The sequence below is a fragment of the Tursiops truncatus genome, chromosome 13, assembly GCF_011762595.2.
Source record: "Tursiops truncatus isolate mTurTru1 chromosome 13, mTurTru1.mat.Y, whole genome shotgun sequence".
Taxonomy (NCBI): Eukaryota; Metazoa; Chordata; class Mammalia; order Artiodactyla; family Delphinidae; genus Tursiops; species Tursiops truncatus.
The window spans coordinates 65,807,554-65,834,104 of record NC_047046.1 but is presented as its reverse complement, the minus strand read 5'-3'; the positions used below and the strand labels follow the sequence as shown (position 1 = coordinate 65,834,104).

The 26,551-nt window shown below is 44.4% G+C and overlaps 1 protein-coding gene across 1 annotated transcript in view; it reads left to right on the top strand.

The window, feature by feature from the left end:
• The window catches only part of MRO (maestro), a 56,423-nt gene extending 30,905 nt beyond the window's left edge, over positions 1-25,518 (top strand). Inside the window, exons 3-8 of the mRNA XM_073790736.1 lie at positions 17,317-17,419; positions 18,689-18,835; positions 19,901-20,083; positions 22,587-22,742; positions 23,600-23,707; positions 24,344-25,518. Coding sequence (XP_073646837.1) covers positions 17,321-17,419; positions 18,689-18,835; positions 19,901-20,083; positions 22,587-22,742; positions 23,600-23,707; positions 24,344-24,397 — 747 coding nt within the window. The 5' untranslated portion in view covers positions 17,317-17,320 and the 3' untranslated portion in view covers positions 24,398-25,518. The remainder of the gene's footprint in view (positions 1-17,316; positions 17,420-18,688; positions 18,836-19,900; positions 20,084-22,586; positions 22,743-23,599; positions 23,708-24,343) is intronic.
• Positions 25,519-26,551: the final 1,033 nt, after the last annotated feature.

Sequence of the window (26,551 nt, the reverse complement as noted above, 5' to 3'; positions counted from 1 at the left end):
ATTCCACTAAACCTTGTAGTTCAACACAGTTCATTGATTGCTACAGATTTAACCAGATGGGCTGGAAAATGTTTATATACGTTTATGGTTAATTTTTGGAAGTAGGGGTGTTGGTGATGGTGTGAATTAATGTCTCAGATAGGAAAGGTGTTTAAACTTGAACTTCTTCTTCTTTTGCTTTTATTTGCATTTGTTTAATGCTGAATTTATTCTTGCACCATAAGTTTTTGCTTCTTCAGTTTCTTCTGGGATATCTTTTGTTCTGTGCAACAATCTGCCCCTTTTCAGTAAGGCTCACTGGATGGTGGCAGAGGGAGTTCACGCAGGGGTGAATCGGACCATGAGCTCTGTAAGTCCAGAGGCACATCTTGGGGCTTTGTTCACCTGGATGAGCTCAATGCCCAGAGAGAATTGGCACCAGAGCGCTTAAGTTCAGCATTACACTCTGCATGTTAAAGCATTTGCAGAAAACACTCAGCACTCTTTAGGGGCCACCAATGCTGTACCAGCCCCACCGCCGTCGTGACGATGGAGGGGCGCACATTGCTTCTGCAAAGTGACATCTTTCAGAGGCTTGGCGGTGTTTTTAGATATGCACACTTTGGTGGTCTGGGCAGTGAACATGGAGATTTGAACCTCTCGATTTGCATGATTCTGTCAGCTTCCTGGGTCAAGTGAGTAGCGAAGCACTTTCAGAGATCATTGAAGCTCATATGAAACTCTTCTATTTACAGAAGAGTTTGAAATATATTCTCGCATCCCGGTACTAATAACGACTGCCAAGTAATATAGTCAGGAAAACAGAAGGCAGGACAGCTGGACGGTGGGCTGGATAAGGAAACGGCTGAGAGCGGCTTTCTGTTCATAGTTTGTAGAACTGGAGAGACTTCACAGGCTCCTGCTTCTCTGTGCCTGAGGGTATTTGAAGAAGAAGGATAAAGCCAGCGCTTCTCCCTGTGGCATCTACTATACTCAAAGATTTGAAACAAAAGACTGTTGCTTTTGTATTAAAATAAACCAGATATGTAGTAGAATGGGAAGCAAACAGGGGGCGGGGTGGCAGGTGACGTTTGAGAAGAGCTTCCCAAGGGGTGTCCGCCTGCCACGGGCAGCTCTGGGCTCCCATCAGTGCTGGGGGCTCATGGAAGAGTCTGGGGAGCACGAGGTCCCCTGGCTCATCCAGGGTCCTCCATCTGGGACCCTGTGCCCATGCTCCTCCTGTCTCCTGGAATGCCTTTGCCTTTCTTCTCTGCCTCTCCCTGCTAAACCAGTAAGCCCAGGTGCTGATGCACCTTCTTTTACTAAGGATATCCCGAGGGACTGCTCTTCATCACCTCCTCTCTATGGCCCTTACCGAGACCATATCTCACCTGCGTTCCCAGTGGTCTCCAGAGGGCACAGTGCCACCTGATGCACGCTCTGCCTTGTTGAAAGTAGGATCCCCATAAGCCTTTGGAGAACAAGGAATGAATGAATGAGAAGTTGGCATTCCCAATTAGTGGCTCAGCAGACAGCCAATTTGATTTCTTTTTAGAAGTGAAAATCAAGACAGACTTTGGCCTGACCTGGGGGAAGTTTCTGAAAGAAGATGAGAGGGAAGAAGTTAAAAACCATTCCTTTTAACAGAGTTTACTGATGAGACTATGCACAAGGAGGGGCTTCTGAAAATCCTGACACTAGAGATCAAGCCATGTTGATTGCTGCTGTCATTTGTCTTCACTTCCCAAGTCTAAATCAAAAGTGAATTGCTGACTGATTCATTCTGCCTGTTGCCCTTTTCATCAGTAATGCAGACTCAATAATTACCCTCTTTTGATTTTTTCCATCAGACTCTGCATTTCTGACAGTAAGGAAATATTAATTGAGAGTGAAAACTGAGTTGTTAAACAATAAAATTAAATAATTATGGTATGTGAAGGACATCATCTCATCAGCCCATCAATCTGTTGCAATCGAATTATCAGAGAGACTTCCCTTCTCATTCCCAGAAAAACTGTGCTGTGTCCTAAGGCCATGTTAGGAGAACCTTTGTTCTTTTGGCATCATGTCCCGGTCTGGATGCTTCCCAAGTTTGTGCTGGGTCTGGGACTCTTTGGGGCTGTTAGCTGTGTCCTTTGTGGGAAGTGTTTAATAGAGCTGAATTTGGATCAATAAGTCTCCTGGGTACCAATTCTGGTTGTGCCCTGATTTTCTCTGTGACCTTAAGCCAACCAGGAAACTTGTCTGCCCTTTTGTTTTCCCATTTGGCAAGTGAGGAAGACATTATTTCTCTGCAAAATATCTCAACACCTGAACACAAAGAAACTTTAGACACGAGGGGTTATTAAGAGTCTATCTCTGTGACAAAGTGAGAGGGAGGCCTGGACATATAGACACTACCAAATTTAAAATAGATAGCTGGCGGGAAGCAGCCGCATAGCACAGGGAGATCAGCTCGGTGCTGTGTGACCACCTAGAGGGGTGGGATAGGGAGGGTGGGAGGGAGGGAGACGCAAGAGGGAGGAGATATGGGGATATATGTATATGTATAGCTGATTCACTTTGTTATAAAGCAGAAACTAACACACCATTGTAAAGCAATTATACTCCAATAAAGATGTTAAAACAACAAAAAAGAGTCTATCTGTTGTATTTCTGTCCATGGTGTGTGGGGGGGAGATTTCAGTCCTGAGTCACCAGTGAGACTTGGCAGAGAATCCTTATACTTGCAGCACAGATTTTATTTCTCCAGCTGCTCCTGTGGCCTGGTTTAATTTTATCTGCTTTTTGGTCATCCTAAGCACTGCACGGATTAGTTCAATGCAAGGATATGACCTCCTCGATCTATTCTCACTCTTGGCAGATAACCCAACTCTGGTCTTACTGAGAAGACGGAGGCTGATTTGGATGAATTGAACTCGCTCATCCTCATTTTCACGCTGATGGATCTCCATCTCTGCGGTTGTCTCCCAGTTTCAGATAAAAAGAGGAGGCATCTCTCTCCCTCCTCCCCAGAGCTAACCCTGTCCCCTGTCCCCTTGACCCCTCCCTTCAGCTCTTCCTATTTCGCTTTTCACTGCTTGCATTACCCAACTCTTAGGCCTCCCTTGCAACTGTTTTCAAACATGCCCAAGCTTTATTCTATTTTAAAATCACACAACAAAACCGAAATGCCTTTCTTGACCTTGCTGTCTCTTCTAGTCTATTTATTGCCTTCCTTTTGCAGCAAGATGCCTCCATTTCCTCTTTCCACATAGCCCCTGAGCTCTGCAGTCTAGCTTCTTTGTTGAAATTGCATTCTCAATAGTCACTTGGGTGCCCTTGTGCACCCAAAGAGGGCTTCGTTTTAGCCTCATTCTTATTTTCTCAGGGCATTGGTTTTCTGTCCCTCTGCTTTTTTCTTCCAACCTTCCACTCTGATGTACTTCTCTGGTTTATATTTGCCCATCTGACTCCTAGTTAGATTTCCCAAACTTGTCTAGCATTGTGGCTAAGGGTCTAGGCTCTGACATAAGCCTGCCTGTGGGTGAATTCTAACTCTGCCACTAATTAACTGTGTGACCTTGGGCAAGGTCATCTCTGTGCCTCAATTTCCCCATTATGAAAATGAGGATCATAATAAGAGTCCTAACATAAGAATCAAACAAGATAGTCTATGCAGTATTCACCCCAATGTTTGGCACATAGAAATAGTCAATGAACATTGCTTATTAGCATAACAGTAAGCTCCTAGAGCTTTGAAAATATAACTTTTTCCTTTTAGGACACATTGCCCACATCACCCAACACAGAGCCAGACAAGAAATAATTATTGGTAAATAGATTCTCGCACTTGGATGGAGAGTCCAGGGAAGGATGGGGGGAAGGAAGCTCCCCAAATCTGCAAGTACCCAGGTTTTTTTGGTTTGGTTTTCCCAATAAATCATTTAAATTGTTGAGAGTTTAAATCAGTCGTTTCAGGTCCTGTGGTGTTTGTTGGGCTGGAAGGGGCATCAACGGTAAAGCTTTGGCTGGTGGTACACCAATCAGTCACAGTGAAGCTACTTGGCCTGGAGCACAGTGTCCTGTCCTGAGATTAAAAGCTGCTCCAACAGGGATTAGGGAGGGAAGCGCTGCAGCGGCTGCGGAGTACGGAGGCTGCCTGGAACCGGTCCATTGAGTGATGCTGCCATCTAGTGGTCTCACGGGGAACGGTGCTAGACAGAACCCTTTCATTCGGTGCAGGGGAAGGACCCTAGAATTGCAGTCTTTTCTTTAGAAACTGTGGGTGGGACTCGGAATGAGGGACGAATAAGGGGCAAACACAGCATAGGAAAGGAGGAAAAACACCTCAGCACAGTTTGGCGAAGTAAAGGGCCCAAGGGATGCTTATGCCCACCTAGAACAACCTTGTGGGTATCAGAGGACAGTTCCCTCCCCCACTTCAATTCCATCTAAACTTTGATTTTTTTTTTTTCTTCCTCATATGAGTCTCTCTTTCCAACACTCTGCGCTGACCCGTTATCCTGAACAGACCCTGCTTCACTTTCTCATTTCCCTTCTTCTATGTTAGGAGCTCAGGGCTGGGAAAACTGACCCGCCTCATCCCATCTGGCTGCTTCCCGAGGAACAGCCGCTCTCCGCGCCGCCCAGGACCTGAGCTTCGGCCAAACCGCGCTTCTTCACCACGTGACCGCCGCACGTAAGGGCCGGCTGCTGGCTGGGGCGACCCGGGCTGCGGCGAGGAGAGGCTAAGGTCCACTTGGGTTCCCCAGTCCCTTCTGGAATGTCACTCAGGTCGTTGTATCAGAGAGCTGACGTTCTCTTTGTAAAAATGTACTAGGCAATGTTGATGAAGCCGTTTTTTCTTTTCACAAACTATTTCAATCCATCTATGATCAATAGATGGATTATAGATTGTTATATTAAGACCACTGTATTAAGAGCTTTAGATGGGAGGGGACTGAAGGGAAGGTATGGATGCTTCAAACTGAAGTGTCTCTGCCGTGTGTCCGTACCTGGTCAGCGCGCAGGACACCGTCTAGGAGCTGGATATAGGCTTAGAACATAGTGATGGAAAGTATAGATTTTGGAGTCTGGAACTCTGCTCTGCCACTACTAGCTATTTTACTTTGGGTGAGTTGTTTGTATTACTCTAAGCCCCAGTTTCTCCTCTAAAATGGGCGTAAGTAAACCTGCCTCTCAAGATGATTGTAAAGGTTAAGTGAAGTACAGAAAAGACCTCATATTTGAGATATTGGGACTGGATTTTAGAAAGCTTATGGAAGAAGTTGGTTAAAGCAGTGAATTATAAAAAATGATACGTAATCAAATATTTTACCTTAAAATATAGAATTTCCCAATCTTTAATGTAGGGCCACGGCCTTTTCTTTGAACATGGATCCTCTAGTGGGCATCTTTTGATATGTCTCTCTTGCACATGCCACACGCATAATACTTCATCTATGAGTTCTAGTTTTGGTTTCTGTCAATGTAGTGAGACTTTAAAGGCTTCTGGGAAGATGCGTGTAAAATCACTTTCTGTAAGATCATCCCAATTCCAGTAAATCATTCCAGATTATTAAGGCTGTTTCCAAACTTCTGTCCACATGAATCCTAATTGGACAGCAGTTATTTTTAGCAGCTTCCCATTGTTGAATCCTTCCAAAATATTCAATTTTGCTTTCACAGAAACAACTTCCTTTCTTTGTATACTCCTATTTCATCAGTTTCTATAATATTTAAATTTCACAATTACAGTAGCAAGTACAGCTGTCATAAACTGATTCTTGGTAAGCCTATGAGGACTAGTGGAGCAGAAGTTAGCAGTGGGTACTGTCAGCCACAAGCATTGGTTGGTACCGTTCGTGGAGGGCCTGCAGAATACAGTTAACAAGTAGAGGTCAGCTAAACAGGCTCTCCTGCAGTGTATACAGAATGCTAAGTATAGTGCCTAGTATATACGTGTCCAGTAATAGTAGCTACTAATATTGTTATCATTAATACCTTCAGTGTTGGAAGGATTGTTACAAATCTAACAGTTTCTTCCCCTCATTTTACAGTTAAGATCAAAGTATTATGTAATTTTGGCCTTCATAATATAGATTTTGGCTTTAATAAGTTAAAGGATTATTGACGATAAACGTAATATTTTGAGTCAGAAGGATTTAAATTTGCAAAGGCATCTGGGAGTCAGCATAAAACACAAAACTCATCTAAGTCACCCCAAATCCATGTCTGTTCAGGAAGACCAGGTAGGACCACAACATGGCAATGAAGACAAGCTGCAGGGTCGTGGTGACGGTGAAACTGTCCCCATCGGAGACAGGGCATTAGCACAGAGGGAAGGACTTCCCAGAGGGGGAAGAATTCGTTGAAGAGTGTACACAGGGCTGAATGAAACTACAAGCAGAGCCTTGCCTTAGGTGTCCAGGTGTCCTCCCGGACTCAGTCACACTAGATGAGGCACCTGGGAAACCCAGAGCAACCTGCCAGAAGGAGGACCCAACACTCCCAGCAAAGAACGACTGTTTGGGGGCGAGTGGGTTTGTAGGTGGAGTTATGAACACCTAAGAATTCTTTGAATCCATATACTCTGTTTCTTCATAGTTTATTTACAACATTCCTCTGAGAGCTCCTGTATTGCAACAGGTTTGTTTGATTGGGTTGGGTCAAAAGGACTTAATTTGCCAGAGAGGAGGAGGGAAGCCGGCAGCAGGGCGCTTGGGTGGAGGGAGGCCTTTAAGAAGCTGCAAGCTCAGGAGACACAAAGCTCAGGTAAGGGGCTCTGCAGCCCCAAATGAACTTTTCTTCTGTGTTATTCTTTTTTTTTTTTGCGGTACGCAGGCCTCTCACTGTTGTGGCCTCTCCCATTGCGGAGCACAGGCTCCGGACGCGCAGGCTCAGCGGCCATGGCTCACGGGCCCTGCCGCTCCGCAGCATGTGAGACCTTCCCAGACCGGGGCACAAACCCGTGTCCCCTGCATCGGCAGGTGGACTCTCAACCACTGCGCCACCAGGGAAGCCCTGTGTTATTCTTTAAGCAAACTTTTAACTTAAGAATAGTACCCAACAGGTGTGTACAAATCATAGCCTGTGCAGCTCGATGTGATTTTAATGTTATTTCGAAAGTGAAGTTCAATGTGCTTCACACACGTGTGCCCTCCCTCCCCAGGTCTCTGCAAAGACACTGACCTCTCCCCTCTTGTGCCCTCTGGCCCCAGCTCTTCCTCCCACTTCTGGGACCTCTTATGCCAGTGGCCTCAGGTGAGTGGAGTATGTCACTTCTGGAGGTAGTTAATTTCCTCTGGAGTATTCCGGGGGTTCTTCTACACCAGTGTGTGTGTACCGTCACAACGCACCTTGTAAAAACGGGCAGTGCTCAGGCCCTCCACTCCCTGAGACTGATCCTGTAATTATGGAGCAGGCCTGGGGCTTAGAACAAGCACTCTGGGGGATTCTGACGTAGGAGGCCCAGCCAAAGAATGCTTTGCTTTCTCTGTGCCAAACATGGAGATGAGCCCTGATGACCCGAGACTGAACTAGATCACAGTTTTTATCTTGTGCTGCGGAGGCAGGAGGTGGGAGGTGGTGAGCCCTGTGCTTTTCTTTCATTTTTATTAAAACTATTCTTATTTATTTATTCTTATTTATTTATTTATTTGGCTGCGCCGGGTCTTAGTTGTGGCATGCGTATGGGATCTAGTTCCCCGACCAGGAATCGCAAACCCCAGCACCCTGCATTGGGAATGCGGAGTCTCAAACACTGCGCCACCAGGGAAGTCCCCCCCTGTGTTTTTCTAACCACACGCTGAATCTCCCAAGCAGGGCGCTCAACCCTCATGTACTTTGCTCTGCTTGAGAGCCTTCCATGACCTTAAATCCTAGATGTGCCTTTTAAGAAGCGACAAGGCAGGATGCTTGGCTTCTGAGGCCTGGGGAAGTGGCCTTGGGTGGCCAAAGCCCTCAGCTGCTGTGCTAATGCTGCAAGAGAAGGCCAGTGTGAGGGACAGGAAACCACGTTTGCTTTCCTTCCCAATGGAGAGAAGCTTCAGGCATGATTTTCTTATGCCTCAGAACAGGGCCACCAGCTGTTTTTTAATGAGGTCTGTGCCCCCCTTGGCGAGTGACCATCAGCTTGAGGGAACTTTGGTTCTTCTAAGCTCCCCATACCCACTGTCCGGCGCCCATTGGCTCTGATCCAGAGCGTTCAACCTGGGGAGTGGCAGGTTCCATTGATACAGAAGCTTGTGTCCAGAAATTCCCCAGAAAGAAACAGCCAAGCATGTTTTCTGCCTGTGTGATTTTTTTAAAACTTCTTGTTCTGGAGAGGAATCGCATAGTAATGCTGGTTTCTTTCTGTTAATGCATTGGTTCTCAAAGTGTGGTCCCCAGACCAGGAACATCCCAGCATCACCTGGGAGCTTGTTACAAATGCAAATTATTGGGTCCTGCTTCAGATGTACAGAATCAGAAACTCTGGGGACTGGGTGTGGGAATCTGTGTTTTAACAAGTCCTCCAGGTGATTCTGATGCAGACTCGGGTGTGTGAACCACTGGCTTAATGTGAAGTGTATGGGAACACCTTTTCACTCAAAGAAAATCTTGCTAGTTAGTGGGAGTGCAATTTTCTGGGGTGGGTGGGTGGGTTGGGCTCCCTATTTCCATGGTGAGGGGAGGTCTGCAGGCCAGAGATGGAGAAGAAATAGAGAATGCGGCTCTGGGGTAAAGAGGTGTATTCATGGTTCTCTTGAGTGTCTTCTGACCAAGAGAGCATGACCTAAACCTGCTGGCGGGGGAGAGGCACAGAGATGATGGAGAAACCAAATCCCCATGTACCTCCAGGTCAAACAGAGTCAAATGTCCCGAAGCACAGCTGTTTAACAGGACTGGGCTCTATCCGTAACTTGCATTAAATAAGTTCCAAACTCCAGTAAAATCAGCGTGGCCAACCTGCCCTTGTTTGCCCAGGACTTTCCTGGTCTTAGCACTGAAAGTCCCATGTCCCAGGAAAGCCTTCAGGGCCAAGCTCCAATGTGTGTTTTTTGCACACCACCAATCAGTTCTCCAGTTCTCGGTGGATACTGACTGGGTGTCCTACATTTCAGTTCAATTCACTTCAATTCAACTCAGACACTATCTACTTGAAAATAGCGTCAGATCCCACAGGTTAAGGGCTCAGTCCCCATAATTTAGAGGCCAATCACAAGTCCACGTTGTCACCTGTGCTTGTGACCAACATGCTAAAGATTGAAGGTTCCCACAACCCTGTCCCTGGGTTCGATTAATTTGCTAGAGCAGCTCATAAAACTCAGAGGAACATTTTACTTCCTGAATCACTTGTTTAGCATAGAAGGATGTAACTCAGCAACAGCCAGATGGAAGAGATGCATAGGGCAAGACATGGGGAGAGGGCAAGGAGCCTCCGTGGCCTCTCCAGGTGCACAGCTCTCCCTAAATCTCCATGTGGTCACCAATCCGGAAGCTCTCTATCCTTTTGTTTTTTTTGTGGAGGCCTCATTACTTAGGCACGATTGCTTAAATCATTCACCACTGGTTACTGAACTCAATCTCTAACCCTCCTCTCCTCCCAGGAGAAGAGGGGGTGAGACTGAAATTTCCAACCATCTAATTACAGGATTGGTTCCCCTGGCAGTCAGCCCCCACCCTTAGGTGACCTAGGGTCACTTCATTAATATAATAGAAGATACCTTTAATCACTTAGGAAATTCCAAGGGTTTTGTGCCAGGAATGGGGACAAAGACCAAATATATATTTCTTATTATAAATCACAATATCACAGGGACAAAACAAGATGATTGGTCACTGGTCACCCTATTCAGTGACTGCCCACTGGAATTACCTGGTGAGTTTTAAAAATTACTGATGCTCAGGCCCACCTCCAGATATGAGGGTAGACTTGGTCTGGGGTATAGACAGGGCATTAAAATGTTTAAAAGTTCCTTAGGGGATTCTAATGCAGCTAGGGTTGAAAACCACTGTTATTTCTCCTACTAAAAAAAGAAATTTAAAAACCAAAACAAATAAAAGTCAATGGTTCTGATGAAGTTGAACCGCTACTGCACACCATATACAAAAATTGACTCAAAATGGATCAACAGCCTAAGAGATAAAACTATAAAAATCTTAGAAAACGTAAGGGTAAATCTTCATGACTGGAGTTGGCAGTGAATTCTTTTTTTTTTTTTTAAAGATAGGTACTTTATTTAATTAATTAATTTATTTATTTTTGGCTGTGTTGGGTCTTCGTTTCTGTGCCAGGGCTTTCTCTAGTTGCGGCAAGCGGGGGCCACTCTTCATCGCGGTGCGCGGGCCTCTCACTATCGCGGCCTCTCTTGTTGCGGAGCACAGGCTCCAGACGCGCAGGCTCAGTAGTTGTGGCTCACGGGCCTAGTTGCTCCGTGGCATGTGGGATCTTCCCAGACCAGGGCTCGAACCCGTGTCCCCTGCATTAGCAGGCAGATTCTCAACCACTGCGCCACCAGGGAAGCCTGGCAGTGAATTCTTAGATATAGCACGAAAAGCCTGAGCAACAATGACAACAACGAAGATAGATAAATTAGACTTTGTCAAAATGAAAAACTATTGTGCATAAAAGACATTATCAAGAAAATGAAAAGCCAACATACAGAATAGGAAAAAATATTTGTAAATCATATATCTGATAAAGGTCTAGTATCCAGAATATATAAAGAACTCTACGACTAAAAAAACCAAAAGGATAGACAACCTAATTAAAAATGGGCAAAGGATTTGAATAGACATTTCTCTGAAAAAGGTACACAAATCACAAACAAACATACAAAAAGACACCAGTAGTTATTAAAAAAGTGCTAATCAGGGCTTCCCTGGTGGCGCAGTGGTTGAGAGTCCGCCTACTGATGTAGGGGACGCGGGTTCGTGCCCCGGTCCGGGAAGATCCCACATGACGCGGAGCGGCTGGGCCCGTGAGCCATGACCGCTGAGCCTGCGCGTCCGGAGCCTGTGCTCCGCAACGGGAGAGGCCACAGCAGTGAGAGGCCCGCGTACCGCAAAAAAAAAAAAAAAAAAAGTGCTAATCAAACCCATAATGGCATACCGCTGTACACCCACTAGGCCGAATGTAATAATAATAATTTTAAAAACTGGAAAATAACAACAGTTGGTGATGTGGGGAAACTGGAACCCTTGCACATTGCAGCCACTGTGGAAAACAGTTTGGCGGTTCCTCAAAAAGTTAAACGTAGAATCACCATATGTCTCAGCAATTCCATTCCTGGGTATATACCCAAAGAATTGAAAGCAGATACCAAACACTTGCACACCATTGTTCATAGAAGCTCTATTCACAATACCCAGAAGGTGAAAACGACCCAGGTGTCTAACAACAGATGAATGGATAAACATATGTGGCTTATCCATATGATGAAATACTGTCCGGACCTAAAAAGGAATGAAGTACCCATACATGCTACAACACGGATGAACCTCAAAAACGTCATGCCAAGAGAAAGAAGCCTGACACAAAAGTCATAATATTATTTGATTTCCATTTATATTAAATATTCAGAATAGGTAATCCATAGAGACAGAGAGCCAATTAATGGGACTGGGGAGAGGGCAGAATGGGTAGTGATTTTTTAATGGGCATGGGGTGTTCTTTTGGGGTAATGAAAAAGTTTTAGGACCAGATAAATGTGGTGGTTGCACAATGTTGTTAAAATAGCTAATTGTATGTTACATGGATTTCATCTCGAAAAAAAAAATCAGTGGTTCACTCTTATCTACAAAATACAATTAAAACTAAACTCTTTAGCAGTCAGTCCTTCACAGCAGGCCTTTAATTACTTCCTGTAGCCTTATCTTTTACCACTCTCCTATTTTAACTGTTATTACTACCACTACCATGATACTACATAGAATCCCATTAGAATCCCAATGTGTGAAACACGCTCTGCCTCTGCATTAAAGCTCACCCACGTGCAGTGGAACGTCTCTACCAGTTCTTCCAGCCCACAGTCCTCTCTTATCTCTTGGAGCTCCTAACTTTTCATCCTTTAAAGCGTGGTACTTGGGACCTGGCAGCATTGGTGTCACCTGGGAGCTTATAAGAACGGAAAAATCTGGAGCCCCCGCCCGAAACCCACTGAGTCCAAACCTGCATTTTAACAAGTTCCTCTGATGATTCAAGTGCACATTAAAGTCTGAGACGCACTGGTTTACTTTACTGGGTCTCAAGTCAGGCTGTAGATCAGAATCACTTTGCAAGCTGTATTTATTTATAATGTATATTTTAAATAATATATACACATGGAAAAATTACAAATTCTATATCTCGTAAACAAAGAACAAACAGCATTGCTCTGGCCGTTCGGGTTTTGTGTTTCCATACGAATTGTAAAGTTTTTTGTTCTAATTCTGTGAAGAATGTCATTGGTAGTTTGATAGGGATTGCATTGTATCTGTAGATTGCTTTGGGTAGTATAGTCATTTTCACAATATTGATTCTTCCAATCCAAGAACATGGTATATTTCTCCCTCTGTTTATGTCATCTTTGATTTCTTTCACTGGTATTTTATAGTTTTCTGAGTACAAGTCTTTTGCCTCCTTAGGCAGATTTATTCCTAGGTATTTTATTCTTTTTGTTGCAGTGGTAAATGGGAATGTTTCCTTAATTTCTCTTTCTGATTTTTCATTGTTGGTGTATAGGAATGCCGGAGATATCTGTGCATTAATTTTGTATCCTGCAACCTTACCAAATTCATTGATTAGTTCTAGTAGTTTTCTGGTGGCATCTTTAGGATTTTCTAGGTATAGTATCATGTCATCGGCAAACAGTGACAGTTTTATTTCTTCTTTTCCAATTTGGATTCCTTTTACTTCTTTTTCTTCTCTGATTGCTGTGGCTAGGACTTCCAAAACTATGTTGAATAAGAGTGGACATCCTTGTCTTGTTCCTGATCTTAATGGAAATGCTTTCAGTTTTTCACCATTGAGTATGATGCTTGCTGTGGGTTTGTCATATATGGCCTTTATTATGTTGAGGTAGGTTCCCTCTATGCCCATTTTCTGGAGAGTTTTTTTTTTATCATAAATATGTGTTGAATTTTGTCAAAAGCCTTTTCTGCATCTATTGAGATGATCATATAGTATTTATCCCTTAATTTGTTAATGTGGTGTATCACATTGATTGATTTGCATATATTGAAGAATCCTTGCATCCCTGGGATAAATCCCACTTGATCATGGTGTATGATCCTTTTAATATGTTGTTGGATTCTGTTTGCTAGTATTTTGTTCAGGAGTTTTGCATCTATGTTCATCAGTGATATTGGTCTATAATTTTCTTTTTTTGTGACATCTTCTTCTGGTTTTGGTATCAGGGTGATGGTGGCTTTGTAGAATGAATTTGGGGTGTTTCTCCCTCTGCAATTTTTTGGAAGAGTTTGAGAAGGATATGTGTTAGCTCCTCTCTAAATGTTTGATAGAATTCACCTGTGAAGCCATCTGGTCCTGGACTTTTGTTTGTTGGAAGATTTTTAATTACAGTTTCAATTTCATTACTTGTGATAGGTCTGTTTATATATTCTAATTCTTCCTGGTTCAGTCTTAGAAAATTGTACCTTTCCAAGAATTTGTTCATTTCTTTGTGGCTATCCATTTTATTGGCTTATAGTTGTTTGTAGTAGTTTCTTATAATCCTTTGTATTTCTGCAGTGTCAGTTGTGATTTCCCCTTTTTCATTTCTAATTCTATTGATCTGTGTCCTCTCCCTTTTTTTCTTGATGAATCGGGCCAAGGGTTTATTAATTTTGTTTATCTTCTCCAAGAACCAACTTTTAGTTTTATTGATTTTTGCTATTGTTTTCTTCGTTTCTATTTCATTTACTTCTGCTCTGATCTTTATAATTTCTTTCCTTCTACTTATTTTGGGTTTTCTTTGTTCTTCTTTCTCTAGTTGTTTTAAGTGTAGGGTTAGATTGTTTATTTGAGATTTTTCTTGTTTCTTGAGGTGAGATTGTATTGCTATAAACTTCCTTCTTAGAACTGCTTTTGCTTCGTCCCATAGGTTTTGGGTTGTCATGTTTTCGCTGTCATTTGTTTCTATGTTTTTAAAAATTTCTTCATTGATTTCTTCAGTGATCTCTTGGTTTTTTAGTTGCACACAGTTTAGCCTCCATGTATTTGTGTTTTTTACAGGTTTTTTCCTGTAATTGGTTTCCAGTCTCATAGCATTGTGGTCAGAAAAGATGCTTGATATGATTTCAATTTTCTTAAATTTTCTGAGGCTTGATTTGTGACCCAAGATGTGATCTATCGTGGGGAATGTTCCATGTGCACTTGAAAGAAAGTGTATTCTGCCACTTTTGGGTGGGATGTTCTATAAATATCAATTAGATCTAACTGGTCTATTGTCTCATTTAAAGTTTGTGTTTCCTTATTTATTTTCTGTTTGGATGAACTGTCCATGGGTGTAAATGGGGTGTTAAAGCCCCTACTATTATTGTGTTACTGTCGATTTCTCCTTTCATGGTTGTAAGCATTTGCCTTATGTATTGAGGTGCTCCTATGTTGGGTGCATAAACATTTATAATTGTTATATCTTCTTCTTGGATTGATCCTTTGATCATTATGTAGTATCTCTCCTTATCTCTTGTAATGGTCTTTATTTTAAAGTCTATTTTATCTGATACAAGTATTGCTACTCCAGCTTTCTTTTGATTTCCAGGTGCATGGAATATCTTTTTTAATCCCTTCACTTTCAGTCTGTATGTGTCCGTAGGTCTGAAATGGATCTCTTGTAGACAGCATATATATGGGTCTTGTTTTTTGTTTTTTTTTTTGTTTTTTTTTTGCGATACGCGGGCCTCTCACTGTTGCGGCATCTCCCGTTGCGGAGCACAGTCTCCGGACGCGCAGGCTCAGCGGTCATGGCTCACGGGCCCAGCCGCTCCGCGGCATGTGGGATCTTCCTGGACGGGGGCACGAACCCGTGTCCCCTACATTGGCAGGTGGACTCTCAACCACTGCGCCACCAGGGAAGCCCATGGGTCTTGTTTTTGTATCCATTCAGCCAGTCTGTTTTGTTTGGGGCATTTAATCCATTTACATTCAAGGTTATTATTGGTATGTGTGTATCTATTACCATTTTCTTAATTGTTTTGAGTTTGTTTTTGTGGGTCTCTTGAGAAAGAAAAACAGAGCCGGAGGAATCAGGCTCCTGGACTTCAAACTATACTACAAAGCTACAGTAATCAAGACAGTATGGTACTGGCACAAAAACAGAAATATAGATCAATGGTATAGGATAGAATGCCCAGAGATAAACCCACGCACATATGGGCACCTAATTTATGACAAAGGAGGCAAGAACATGCAATGGAGAAAAGACAGCCTCTTCAATAAGTGGTGCTGGGAAAACTGGACAGCTACATGTAAAAGAATGAAATTAAAACACTACCTAGCACCATGCACAAATGTAAACTCCAAATGGATTAAAGACTTAAATGTAAGACCAGACACTATAAAACTCTTAGAAGAAAACATAGGAAGAAACACTCTTTGACATAAACCACAGCAAGATCTTTTTTGACCCACCTCCTAGAGTAACAGAAATAAAAACAAAAATAAATAAATGGGACTTAATTAAATGTAAAAGCTTTTGCACAGCAAAGAAAAGCATAAGCAAGACAAAAAGACAACCCTCAGAATGGGAGAAAATATTTGCAAATGAAACAACAGACAAAGAATTAATCTCCAAAATATACAAACAGCTCATGGAGCTCAATAGCAAAAAAACAAACAAACAATACAGTTAAAAAATGAGTGGAAGACCTAAATAGACATTTCACCAAGGAAGACATACGGATGGCCAAGAGGCACATGAAAAGATGCTCAACATCACTAATTATTAGAGAAATGCAAATCAAAGCTACAATGAGGTATCACCTCATGCCAGTCAGAATGGCCATTATCAAAAAATCTAGAAACAATAAATGCTGGAAAGGGTGTGATGAAAAGGGAACCCTCCTGCACTGTTGGTGGGAATGTAAATTGATACAACCACTATGGAGAACAGTATGGAGGTTCCTTAAAAAACTAAAAATAGGGCTTCCCTGGTGGCGCAGTGGTTGGGAGTCCGCCTGCCGGTGCAGGGTACATGGGTTCGTGCCCCAGTCCGGGAAGATCCCACATGCTGCGGAGTGGCTGGGCCGGTGAGCCATGGCCGCTGGGCCTGCGCGTCCAGAGCCTGTGCTCCGCAGCGGGAGAGGCCACAACAGTGGGAGGCCCACGTACCGCAAAAAAAAAAAAAAAAAAAAAAAAAAAAAAAAACACTAAAAATAGAACTACCACATGACCCAGCAATCCCACTACTGGGCATATACCCTGAGAAAATCATAATTCAAAAAGAGGCATGTACCACAATGTCCATTGCAGCACTATTTACAATAGCCAGGACATGGAAGCAACCAAAGTGTCCATCAACAGACGAATGGATAAAGAAGATGTGGCACATATATATAATGGAATATTACTGAGCCATATAAAGAAACGAAATGAGTTACTTGTAGTGATGTGATGGACCTAGAGTCTGTCATACAGAGTGAAGTAAGTCAGAAAGAGAAAAACAAATACCGTATGCTAACGCATACAGATATGGAATCTAAAAAAAAAAAATGATACTGATGAACCTAGTTGCAGGGCAGGAATAAAGAGGTAGACATAGAAAATGGACTTGAGGGCATGGGGTGGGAGGGCAAAGCTGGGGTGAAGTGAGAGTAGCATCGACATATATACACTACCGAGTGTAAAATAGTTGGCTGGTGGGAAGCAGCCGCATAGCACAGGGAGATCAGCGGGATGCTTTGTGACCACCTAGAGGGGTGGAATAAGGAGGGTGGGAGGGAGGTTCAAGAGGGAGGGGATATGGGGATATATGTATACATATAGCTGATTCACTTTGTTATACAGCAGTGACTAACACAACACTGTAAAGCAATTATACTCCAATAAAGATCTATATATAAAAAAAAGGGCATTGCTCACCACCCAGTTCCTCAAGAAATAAGTCCTAACCCACTGCAGTCTTTGACCGACAGTGCACTCTGAGAGGTGTGAGGTGATCCCTCATTGTGATTTTGGTTTGCGTTTCCCTGATGATCAGTGATGTTGGTGTTGCTCTTTATCTTTTGATGCGACTGTTCCATCTGCTCACCAAGGTGACATCCTGAGGGGGCCTCAGGGATGCGGCTTCTTTACATTCTCACCCTGGCACAGGGCTTTGTGTGACGATGCTTGTTAACGATGAGGCTTCAAAGAGTGTCTGTGGCTCATATGATGATTTGTTCTGTTTTTAGTTCCATGGACCAAACACAGAAAAGAATGCTGGACCGGCCCCTTTGCATCCCCACTGCCCAGCCCAAGAAGAAAAGGACATCAGTGATATCTTTCTTTTCCAAGGTCTGAGACAAATTATTAGGAACAAATGTCCCTGCTCAGCAGCCACTATGTGTACTTGCTCTTCTGCCTCCGTTTGGTTCCTTCCATTCCTTCTACTGAGGTTCCTTCTCCCGAAAACAAGTTTGATGACAGCTCTTTAAACACAAATAGGATGTTTATATGATAACAAGAAGATGAGCTGGGAAGAATTTAGCTTGCTGCGAACTTAATGATAAAAATATAGAATGAGCTGCAGTGAATATTCAGAAATACTGATGAGACTTGGTAATCACCTGAATACCAAATAGGGCTGTGGGTCTCCTCTCCAGCCCCCACCCACTAATAAGGATGGTGAGGAAGTGGTTTGTTCTTGGATCTTGGTTCTGACTCCAGGACATGTTGGTATGTCCTGTGATGTGCAGAACACCAGGACCTTCCTAGCATCAGGGGTTAAATGCTCTAAAAACCTATCTCTTGCCTTGAAGTTAATTAGAGTTTAGTCCTTGAAGTACAGATTTCTGCATCAGCCACACAGCGCTTCCAATTTGCATTATTTATGCATTTCTTTTCCTAATCTTAATTGCTCAGATGCTCGCATTCTGAGGTGGGACATCCGTCAGGTGCCCTGAAATGCCTGTAGATGTGCTTTGCTAATTGTGTCAAATGCTGTTGAGAGGCTGAGTGAGGTGAGCTCTGAGAATTGACCCTGGGATTTAGCTACACTGGGGGAGAGGGGGTGGGGAGGGGGTATGGATGCCATCAACCTGATTGCAGAAGGTTCAAGGGAGAATGGAGGAGAGCAGCTGAAGAAAGCAAGTATAGACACGTCTTTCAAGCGTTAGCTACGAAGTAGAGCAGAAAAATGGGGAAGGGCTGGGGGAGGGAGAAGGGTCAAGGAATCTCTGCGACAGGAGGAACACAGCTTACCTTGTCCTCTTTAAGGGACCCCTATTCTCAGATCACATCAACACTTCTAAAGCCCCCTTTTCTCAGCTCTGTCACACCCACAACTGCCTAGACACCTCTCTCCATAATGCCCCCAAACCTACCTCAACATTAGCTCTGCATTTTTTTTCTCCACCCCTTTCCCCTTCCTCCATCCATTTCTTCATTATGTAGATCAAACTAATATATTCCCAGCAAAATCCAGATGTCTTTAGGTGGAGAAATAAGGATTAAAATTGAGCGGGCAACACAGGATTTTCTTTAGAGGGAGGGATTAGGGTTGGCGATGGCTAGGGTGTGACTCTGAACACTCCCAAATCAATACATTTTTGACTCGCCACCCAGGTCTCTTGGAAACTGAGGCTCCAGAAGCAGGAGCCTCTGAAGAATGTGTCTTTCAACTTGGCAGAGAGAGCCTGCGACCCCAGTTTTAAAAAGCGTCATATGGCAATGAGAAGCCTAGGAACTATGGCCTGTGAGACCCCGGACAAGGTAGGAAGGGCAGGGGGCACTTGGCCAGCCCTCACGGCCTGGAGTCCTCAGCACTGGGATGGGGGGCTTCATGTACTAGTTGTCTACTGCTGTGTAACAGTCCATCAGGGGCCTGGCGTTTATTATCTTACAGTTTCCTTGGGTCAGGAGTCCAGGTACCACTTAGCTGCATCCCCTACTCAAGGTCTTGCAAGGTTACCATGAAGGTGTGGGCCAGACTGCATTCCTTTCTGAAGTTCAGGGTCATCTTCCAAGCTCATGTGGCTGTTGGAAGAATCCATTTCTTTCTAGTTGTAGGACTAAGGTCCCTATTTCCTTGCTGAGTGGCCGCCCTCAGCTCCTTGAGGCCACCCTCTCACAACACGGCAGCTCACTTCTTCACGGCCAGTGGGAGAGTGTCTCCCACTCCTGTCTGCTAGATGGAGTCTCATATAATGTAAGGGAACCATGGGAATGATGTGCGTCACCACTGTCATGTTTGAGAGGCCACAAGCAAGTCACTGGCTCCTTACACACTCAAGGGAAGGAGATTGTACAAAGGCACACATGACTCATTTGGGGTCATCTCAGGGTCAGCACACCTCAGGATCATCAGCCTTGGGAAACAGAGCTGCAGGTAGGATTAACACACAGCTGGACATCACCCTCCAGTGAATTTAGTTTTTCTAATAATCAATGCTTGTTTAGTAAAAGATGTTTTCCCCACCTCTTCCTTCAGCATCTGTAAACTTAAGCGACCATTTTGCCTTATCCCCTGTAAAGGTACCCAGTACACCCAGATCGCTGGATCGTCCAGGTCCACCACCCTCCTTGACGTGCCCTCCCCAGCCTCACCTACCCATAGGCCATGCTGCAGTCTGCTCTCCTTCCAAGACCAAATTGGGCTCTTGGGTCGGGTTAACGGAAGCATTTGTACTTTGCTGAGAGTTGTGGCAGCAGGTGCTGAAGAAAGCCACGGCCTCTTAGTCCAAGTCCCGGGTTATTGGAAGATTAGGAGTGGAGACACTTTTCAACTCATGGGGAGCAACTCCTGTGCTGCTAATGCTTTCCAAACCTTGGTAACAGGTGAGAAAGTATAAAATGATTGTCCTGGACCTGCTGGTGCATGGACGGTATGACCCCATGAGTTCTGAAGTCATCCACGAGAGCCTGAAGACCCTGACCGTCATGCTGGGCAGGATCCAGGGGAAAGGCTTTGGCTCCTTCTTCATAGACATCACCCTTCGGACCAGGACTTTGTTAGATGATGTAAGTGAGACAACGCAGGATGATTCCAGGTTCTTAAAGTCAAATGTGAGCCCTGCTTGGTGTGTTGCTCAGGAAACAAGGCCTCTATTATTCACTATTTATTAAGAAATCTTGTTGAGAGATTGGTACCGTGCTGGGGGTTATGGAAGACATATAAAGACATGTAGGATTTCATCACCACTCTGCAAGGAGTTTTCACTGTCATGGAGCAGTGAGTACATGTACACTGGTGATGGGGATGCTCATGTGTACTCAATGCTCTCTTATAAATGTAACAGTAAGAGTAGCTTGCACTTAGTGAGCCCTTACTGTGTACCAGGCACGGTGCTGGGCAATCTACATGGATTGTCTCATCTAATCTTCCCAATAACCCTGTGAGGCAGGCACTGTTATCTTCACTTTATAGAGGAGGAAACCAAGGCCTAGAAAGGTTAGGTAACTTGCCCACGGTTCACAGAGCCGGTAAGTGGATATGAAGCCAGGCCCTTTGCCCAGGGCCTGCGCTCTTAACTGCCGGGTGACAAGGCAGGTAGAGCAAAAAGTGCACAGATACAGAAAACGCGAGGACTGAGAAGCTAATCAGTTAGCTTACCCCAGTTACACACACACACACACACACACACACACACACACACACACACACACACAGAGAAAGATAAGACCTTTAGAACAGGGAACAGAGCGACAGAGAACTTGCATTTACTCACAGAGCGTCTTGCGTGAGTTCCCAACACCTAATTCCCCGGGAGTGACCCAGCGAAAGCGAGGTGCCTGCCCCTCACGGGAGGAAGAGAAACCTCGAAATTATAAAACTTGGAGCATATAGAGGAGCTGCTGGGACATTTGCCTCTCCTTCCGCTCAGAGAGGCAGAGAGGCCTTTGCTCTGGGATGTAAACTGGCCCTCTCTGGGGCTGGGAGAGGAAGGTCTCTACTCCACCTCCCTGGAATATAAGCAGATATCTCCGGGCAAGCGTCTCTAAATCTCTCTGGAGGCGTCATCTTAATGGCCAGGGCTTGTTTGCCATGCAAGTATTTTTTAAACCCAGGTCGACTGTAGTGTTTGATCAGGAACTCCTTGGCATGGTGAAACCTGGGAATACTCATGGGGAGCTGTTTCTGACAGTTTGTATCCCTGTCATAGAGTTCTTCGCTGCCTGCCTGGGCTGTGCCCCATCACATGATTGTCAGACTCCCAGGGGGACAGGCAACCCCTTACACATCTCTGTACATCTCACAGCATTAGGGTCATGCTTCAGGTAGAGTTAGGTCTCAATAAGTGCTAGTTGAATTGAATTAAACACATACAATTAAACACATACACACACACACACACACACACACGTAGAACAGTGAAGAAAGTGCAACACGAAAGCAGTTTCTGTATGTGTCATGTGTGCTAAAAAATTGTTTTAAATACTTCAGAAGATGATCGGTGGTCTCCACTCTTGCTGAGTGTCTGTGACCCCCATTTCTAGGTGAGGAGGCCTATCCCAGACCAGTCCCTTCTGGTTCACTTGGAGCTGGACAAGATCAAGAAACACTGATATAAAAATCCCTTCACCATGAGTCAGGAGGCTTGAGTTGCTACCCTGGTTCGCTGTTCCCTGACGGTGTGACTCTAGGTGAATCACTGAAATGCCCTGAGTCTCCGTCTCCCTAACTGGGCAGGGAGATACTCAGACCAGACAGCTCCCCTGGGAGAGGGAGGAAGGGCCGAAGCCACTGACTTGCAGTTAGGGACAAACCAACGAATCAGACCCAAAGCAGGGAGAGCTGGCAGGGCGTCAGGGAAGAAACAGAATTGTTATTTCTGCTGCAGGTGGGAGAAACTCAGACCAGGGTAAAGAGAGATGGCCTGGCAAACATGCTGGAAGTAGTAAGCAGGGGATGGGTCGAATGAATTAGGGTGCAGCCCAAAAAAATCCCTTTACGTATTGACGTGGAAAGAGCTCCCAGAGAGAATGGTGAAAAATCAAGGTGTATAAAAATCAAGGTATAAAAATCAAGATGTATAAGGTCCATATCCATTGGTTTAAAAATGTGGGAAAGGGCTATGTAATATATATTTCATTTTTTTCTTCTTTATTTTTTGGAGGAATCACACAAAATTTATGACTTTGTGGGGAGGGAAATTTGGTGGCGGGTGGAGAGGTGTAGGAAGGGAGACTTACTGTTTTATAAACCTTTTTGGTTATTTTGAATTTCGAACCAAGTAAATATAATCAATCTCCAAAATATTAAATAATGAAGAAAAAAGCTGGGAAGCTGGGAGTAGCACCAGTGAGCCCCCAGTCTAACCCTCTCGTCTGCTGAAGAAGAGGTTCGCTGAAGACTCAGCCCGTCTCCACTCTGTCCCGGAGCCCGGCTGGCTGAGTGCCATAGACTGGATCTGATGTCCCACCTGTAACATGCAGCGAGGGACCAGGGCTGTGCTGTTCTCTGATGCAGCTGCCTTTTGGCACTGACCTGAGGTTTCTTGTTCTGTTCACGGGGGACCCACAGGAGAATGACAGCCTGAGATACTCGGCCTTTGTCTTGTTTGGGCAACTGGCTGCCTTTGCTGGGCGGAAATGGAAGAGATTTTTCACCCGTCAGGTGAAGCAGACTCAGGATTCTCTCCTGAGCCATTTACAGGATAGGAATCCCCAGGTTGCCAAGGTGAGTCCGTGACTCTAGCCAACAGCATGAAACCTCAATGCCATTCCTCAAGGGAGTTGGAACGCAGCCCTGCCGCGTGGAGATGCCAGGCCCTCAGTTCCTGCCAGTTCAGTTACGGACACTCAGCCGTGTATCCATGTGAATCCTGGAGAAAGTGCCTCGTCGATGGCTAATCTCTCTCTGAGCAGGAGTGTTGTTTTCCATTTGCTCTTGCCCCACTTGCCCGGTCCCAGCACCTGTCAAATGCCAGATACACTCAGGTTAATGGGGGTGGGGGGGTGGGGGCAGGGAGGTGCTGCTTGCTCCGTGGGGCAGCACCTCCTATCAGAGGAGATTTATTCATGCCCAGTTAGCTTTTGTCACTGCACCTGGTACAGATTTCCCACCCTTGGCTTCTTAGTTTCCTATGAAGCTTTTGTGTTATTCTTGGAGAAAATGTGTCCTAACCGGGTTGGATCAACCTCAGGGCTGCTTTGGAGCAGGTGAGTGTTTCAAAACCACCAGGAGCAAAGGTTCCACCAAATCACCTGCCTTCTTTAAGGTCACGCATGAGGGAGGGCGAGAGAGAGAGGGACAGAAAGGTTGAGATTGAATTTAGGAATCCAGCACTACTTTTGATGAGACAATAAGGGCTGTGATAAAGTGTGAAGCTTTGCCCTCCCCACCAGCCCCAAAGTATAGACATGGTCGTTTTATAAGCATAAATCCTTTAAGATTCAAGTTTTCAAACTTCCTGGAAGTTACTTTCACTCTTAGTGGCCCCCAGACCACAGATTGGGTGCAACACTTTTCCTTGCTTGGGATTATAAAACTCTCTAACATTTCTGACAATAAGATGGTAATATTATTTCTCTCAGGCTTGCAAAACAACTTTTCGAGCCTGTTCTCCGTATCTGAGACAAAGGAAGGACTACAGCTTCCAGAGTGAAGAGGACCAAAGGAACCCTAAACTCTGCCGGCAGCTGGTGAGTGAGCAAGGGCAGGAGAGGTTCTCCCAGGTTCCCTGCCCTCCCAGTGTTAATGCAGAAGGTGGCTGGGCACATCAGGGAGTTACCCCCCTAAAACGACTCAGACCAAGTATGTTTCAACTGTAATTGACCCATAATGCGATGTAAATGGCAAAACACCCAGAGGATTATGCATAAAATATATTGGCAGTTCCAGCTTAGATCGTTGGGTGAAATATATTGACAGTTCCAGCTTAGATCATTTGGTGAAGTATATTGACAGTTCCAGCTTAGATCATTGGGTGAAATATATTGACAGTTCCAGCTTAGATCATTGGGTGAAATATATTGGCAGTTCCAGTTTAGATCATTGGGTGAAATAATATTGACAGTTCCAGCTTAGATCGTTGGGTGAAATATATTGACAGTTCCAGCTTAGATCATTGGGTGAAGTATATTGACAATTCCAGTTGAGATCATTGGGTGAAATATATTGGCGGTTTAGATCATCATTTGGATAATGATGCCTCCTCCACTGAGAATCTGAAGATTGTTTATCCTCATGCTCTGCCTTTGACAACTGTCTGCTCGTTCTAGAGTCAAGGAGGTTTACTGACTCCCTTCCTCACGTGTCCCTTTGCCAATTTCTTTCAGAGCCACTATCATCCAGAGCTCCTGCAGTTCTTCTATGCAAATAAAATCCTGTAAACACAGAGCAGCAGGGAAATGGTTCCAGTGAACACATTGCTGGGGGCTGATATTCCCCCTTTTAACTCTTTGGATACTTCTGCTGCTTCTTGTGATTATGATAGAAAAGGGGGTGTTGGGAGAGCAATTGATGGCAAAAAATAATACTGTGGAATTGTATAATTACACCAAAGTACATTCTAAATAGCTTTTATATGTCTCATTTTCTCCCCACACAAATTTGATGAGAAGGTGCATATGCTTTAAAACATTTAAAGTGTATGTAGATTCAGTGCTTATTTCTCAGCTATTTTCTTCTTAAGGATATCTCTGTCACCAATTTTTATTTTTAATTTTACTTTTAATTTCTGAGGCTTAGGAGAATAACTACTACCTGAAGTGTTTTTTTTTTTTTTAATCTGCTATTGATACTTTGGCATTTGCTATTAATACCTTTTTTTTTTTGCGGTACTCCGGCCTCTCACTGCTATGGCCTCTCCCATTGCGGAGCACAGGCTCCGGATGCTCAGGCTCAGTGGCCATGGCTCACGGGCCCGGCCGCTCTGCGGCATGTGGGATCCTCCCGGACTGGGGCACGAACCCGTGTCCCCTGGATCGGCAGGCGGACTCTCAACCACTGCGCCACCAGGGAAGCCCAACACCTTTTCTTGGCGAGACCTATTTAAAGTTGGCCAAGGTACCAAGACATTGGTGTGGAGGGGGATCATTGGCTTCTCATCATCTTCAACAGTCAGTGCCTCCAAGATCATTCCAAACAAGAATTAATAAAGAGAAAAAAAATCGATGAACATGTATTGAAAAACCTCAAGTTAGTGGTAATGTGTGGAATAATGATAATGAATAACACATTAAGAATGTTTGTAGTTTACTGGGCACTCTCTAAGCGCTTTGCGAGTATTACTTAATACAGCAAGCTGTGAGAAAGGTACTATTACTACCCTCATTGCGTAGGTGAGAAAACTAAGGCACAGGGAAATTGACCAAGATGACCAGTAATTGATGGAGCTGGAATTCAAACCCTGATTTCTGGAGCCTACGTTCAGTCATCGCGTGATACTGCCTTGTTATGGAATAATTGACGGATGGTTAGAAATGTAAAAAAATAAAAGAAATTTTAAACACCCGCCACTTCTGCTCTTCTGTTTGACTCAGTTAACTAACTTTCGCTTTTGTATGTACTAAGTACACATTTTTATTTAATTTGTGAGCTAAGTGTATATTTTTATTAATCATGTCTCAGCTCTTATGTCAATTTTGGGGTGATCAATCCTAGTTATAAGTAGGGTCACATTACTCTTATAAAAAGTTTCAAGAAATCTCTCATAGTCCCTCTCACCTTCCCTCCAACCAGATTGCTACCCAAGCTTCTCCCGGAAATCCTGTTACTACCACTGAACTTGGCGTTTGGGTCATACCTGGAACAACTATGTCCAGTATTGAAAATGGAAGACACAAGAAGGTCACACATGCTACAGAGGGATCTTAATGTCAGTTTGAGAGCGAGGAGCTCAGTGTTTCTGCCGTAGCTCTCCAGAGACAGGACCATGTAACACAGATGAGGGGCGAGGTGTGTCCTAGAAGAGACGGGATGTGGGAGGTGGCCGAAGGGGCACTTGGAGCCAGGCATGAATGGGGTTTCTTTCTTCCTGTTTTGAGGCTTGGGTACTTGACCAGGAGCTCTTGGGAGTGACCCAGGCTCAGGAATGAGCTGGTGAGATGCTTCTGAGCTAACAGCCCTCTTCCTTCGTAGATGTTGGCCTGTTTGAAACTATGTTGCAAGGTTGGTTTGTTCTAGAATCTGATGCAGTTCTAGTAAGTGATCAGTAAGTGCTGTGAGAAATGACTGCATTCTGCCAGCATTCAAAAAGGTAGGGGTAGAGTGGGGCAGGCAGGTTACATGCCCTAGAGTACAAACATCTGTGCACTGAATGCCCCTCAGTTGATTAAAATTGTGGAAGACGCTGTTGAATTATTTGACTTTAAGACGTGTGGTAGACTGTTGCTTTGGTGGCCTCCAATGAATCATGCCTCCTGATACTCATGTCCTTGTGTAAATCTCTCCCCTCAGATCTGGGCTGGCTTGGGACCTGCTTTAACCATTAGCATGTTCTGGAAGCACCATGTGCTACTTCTAGGCTATGCTTTAAGAGCCCA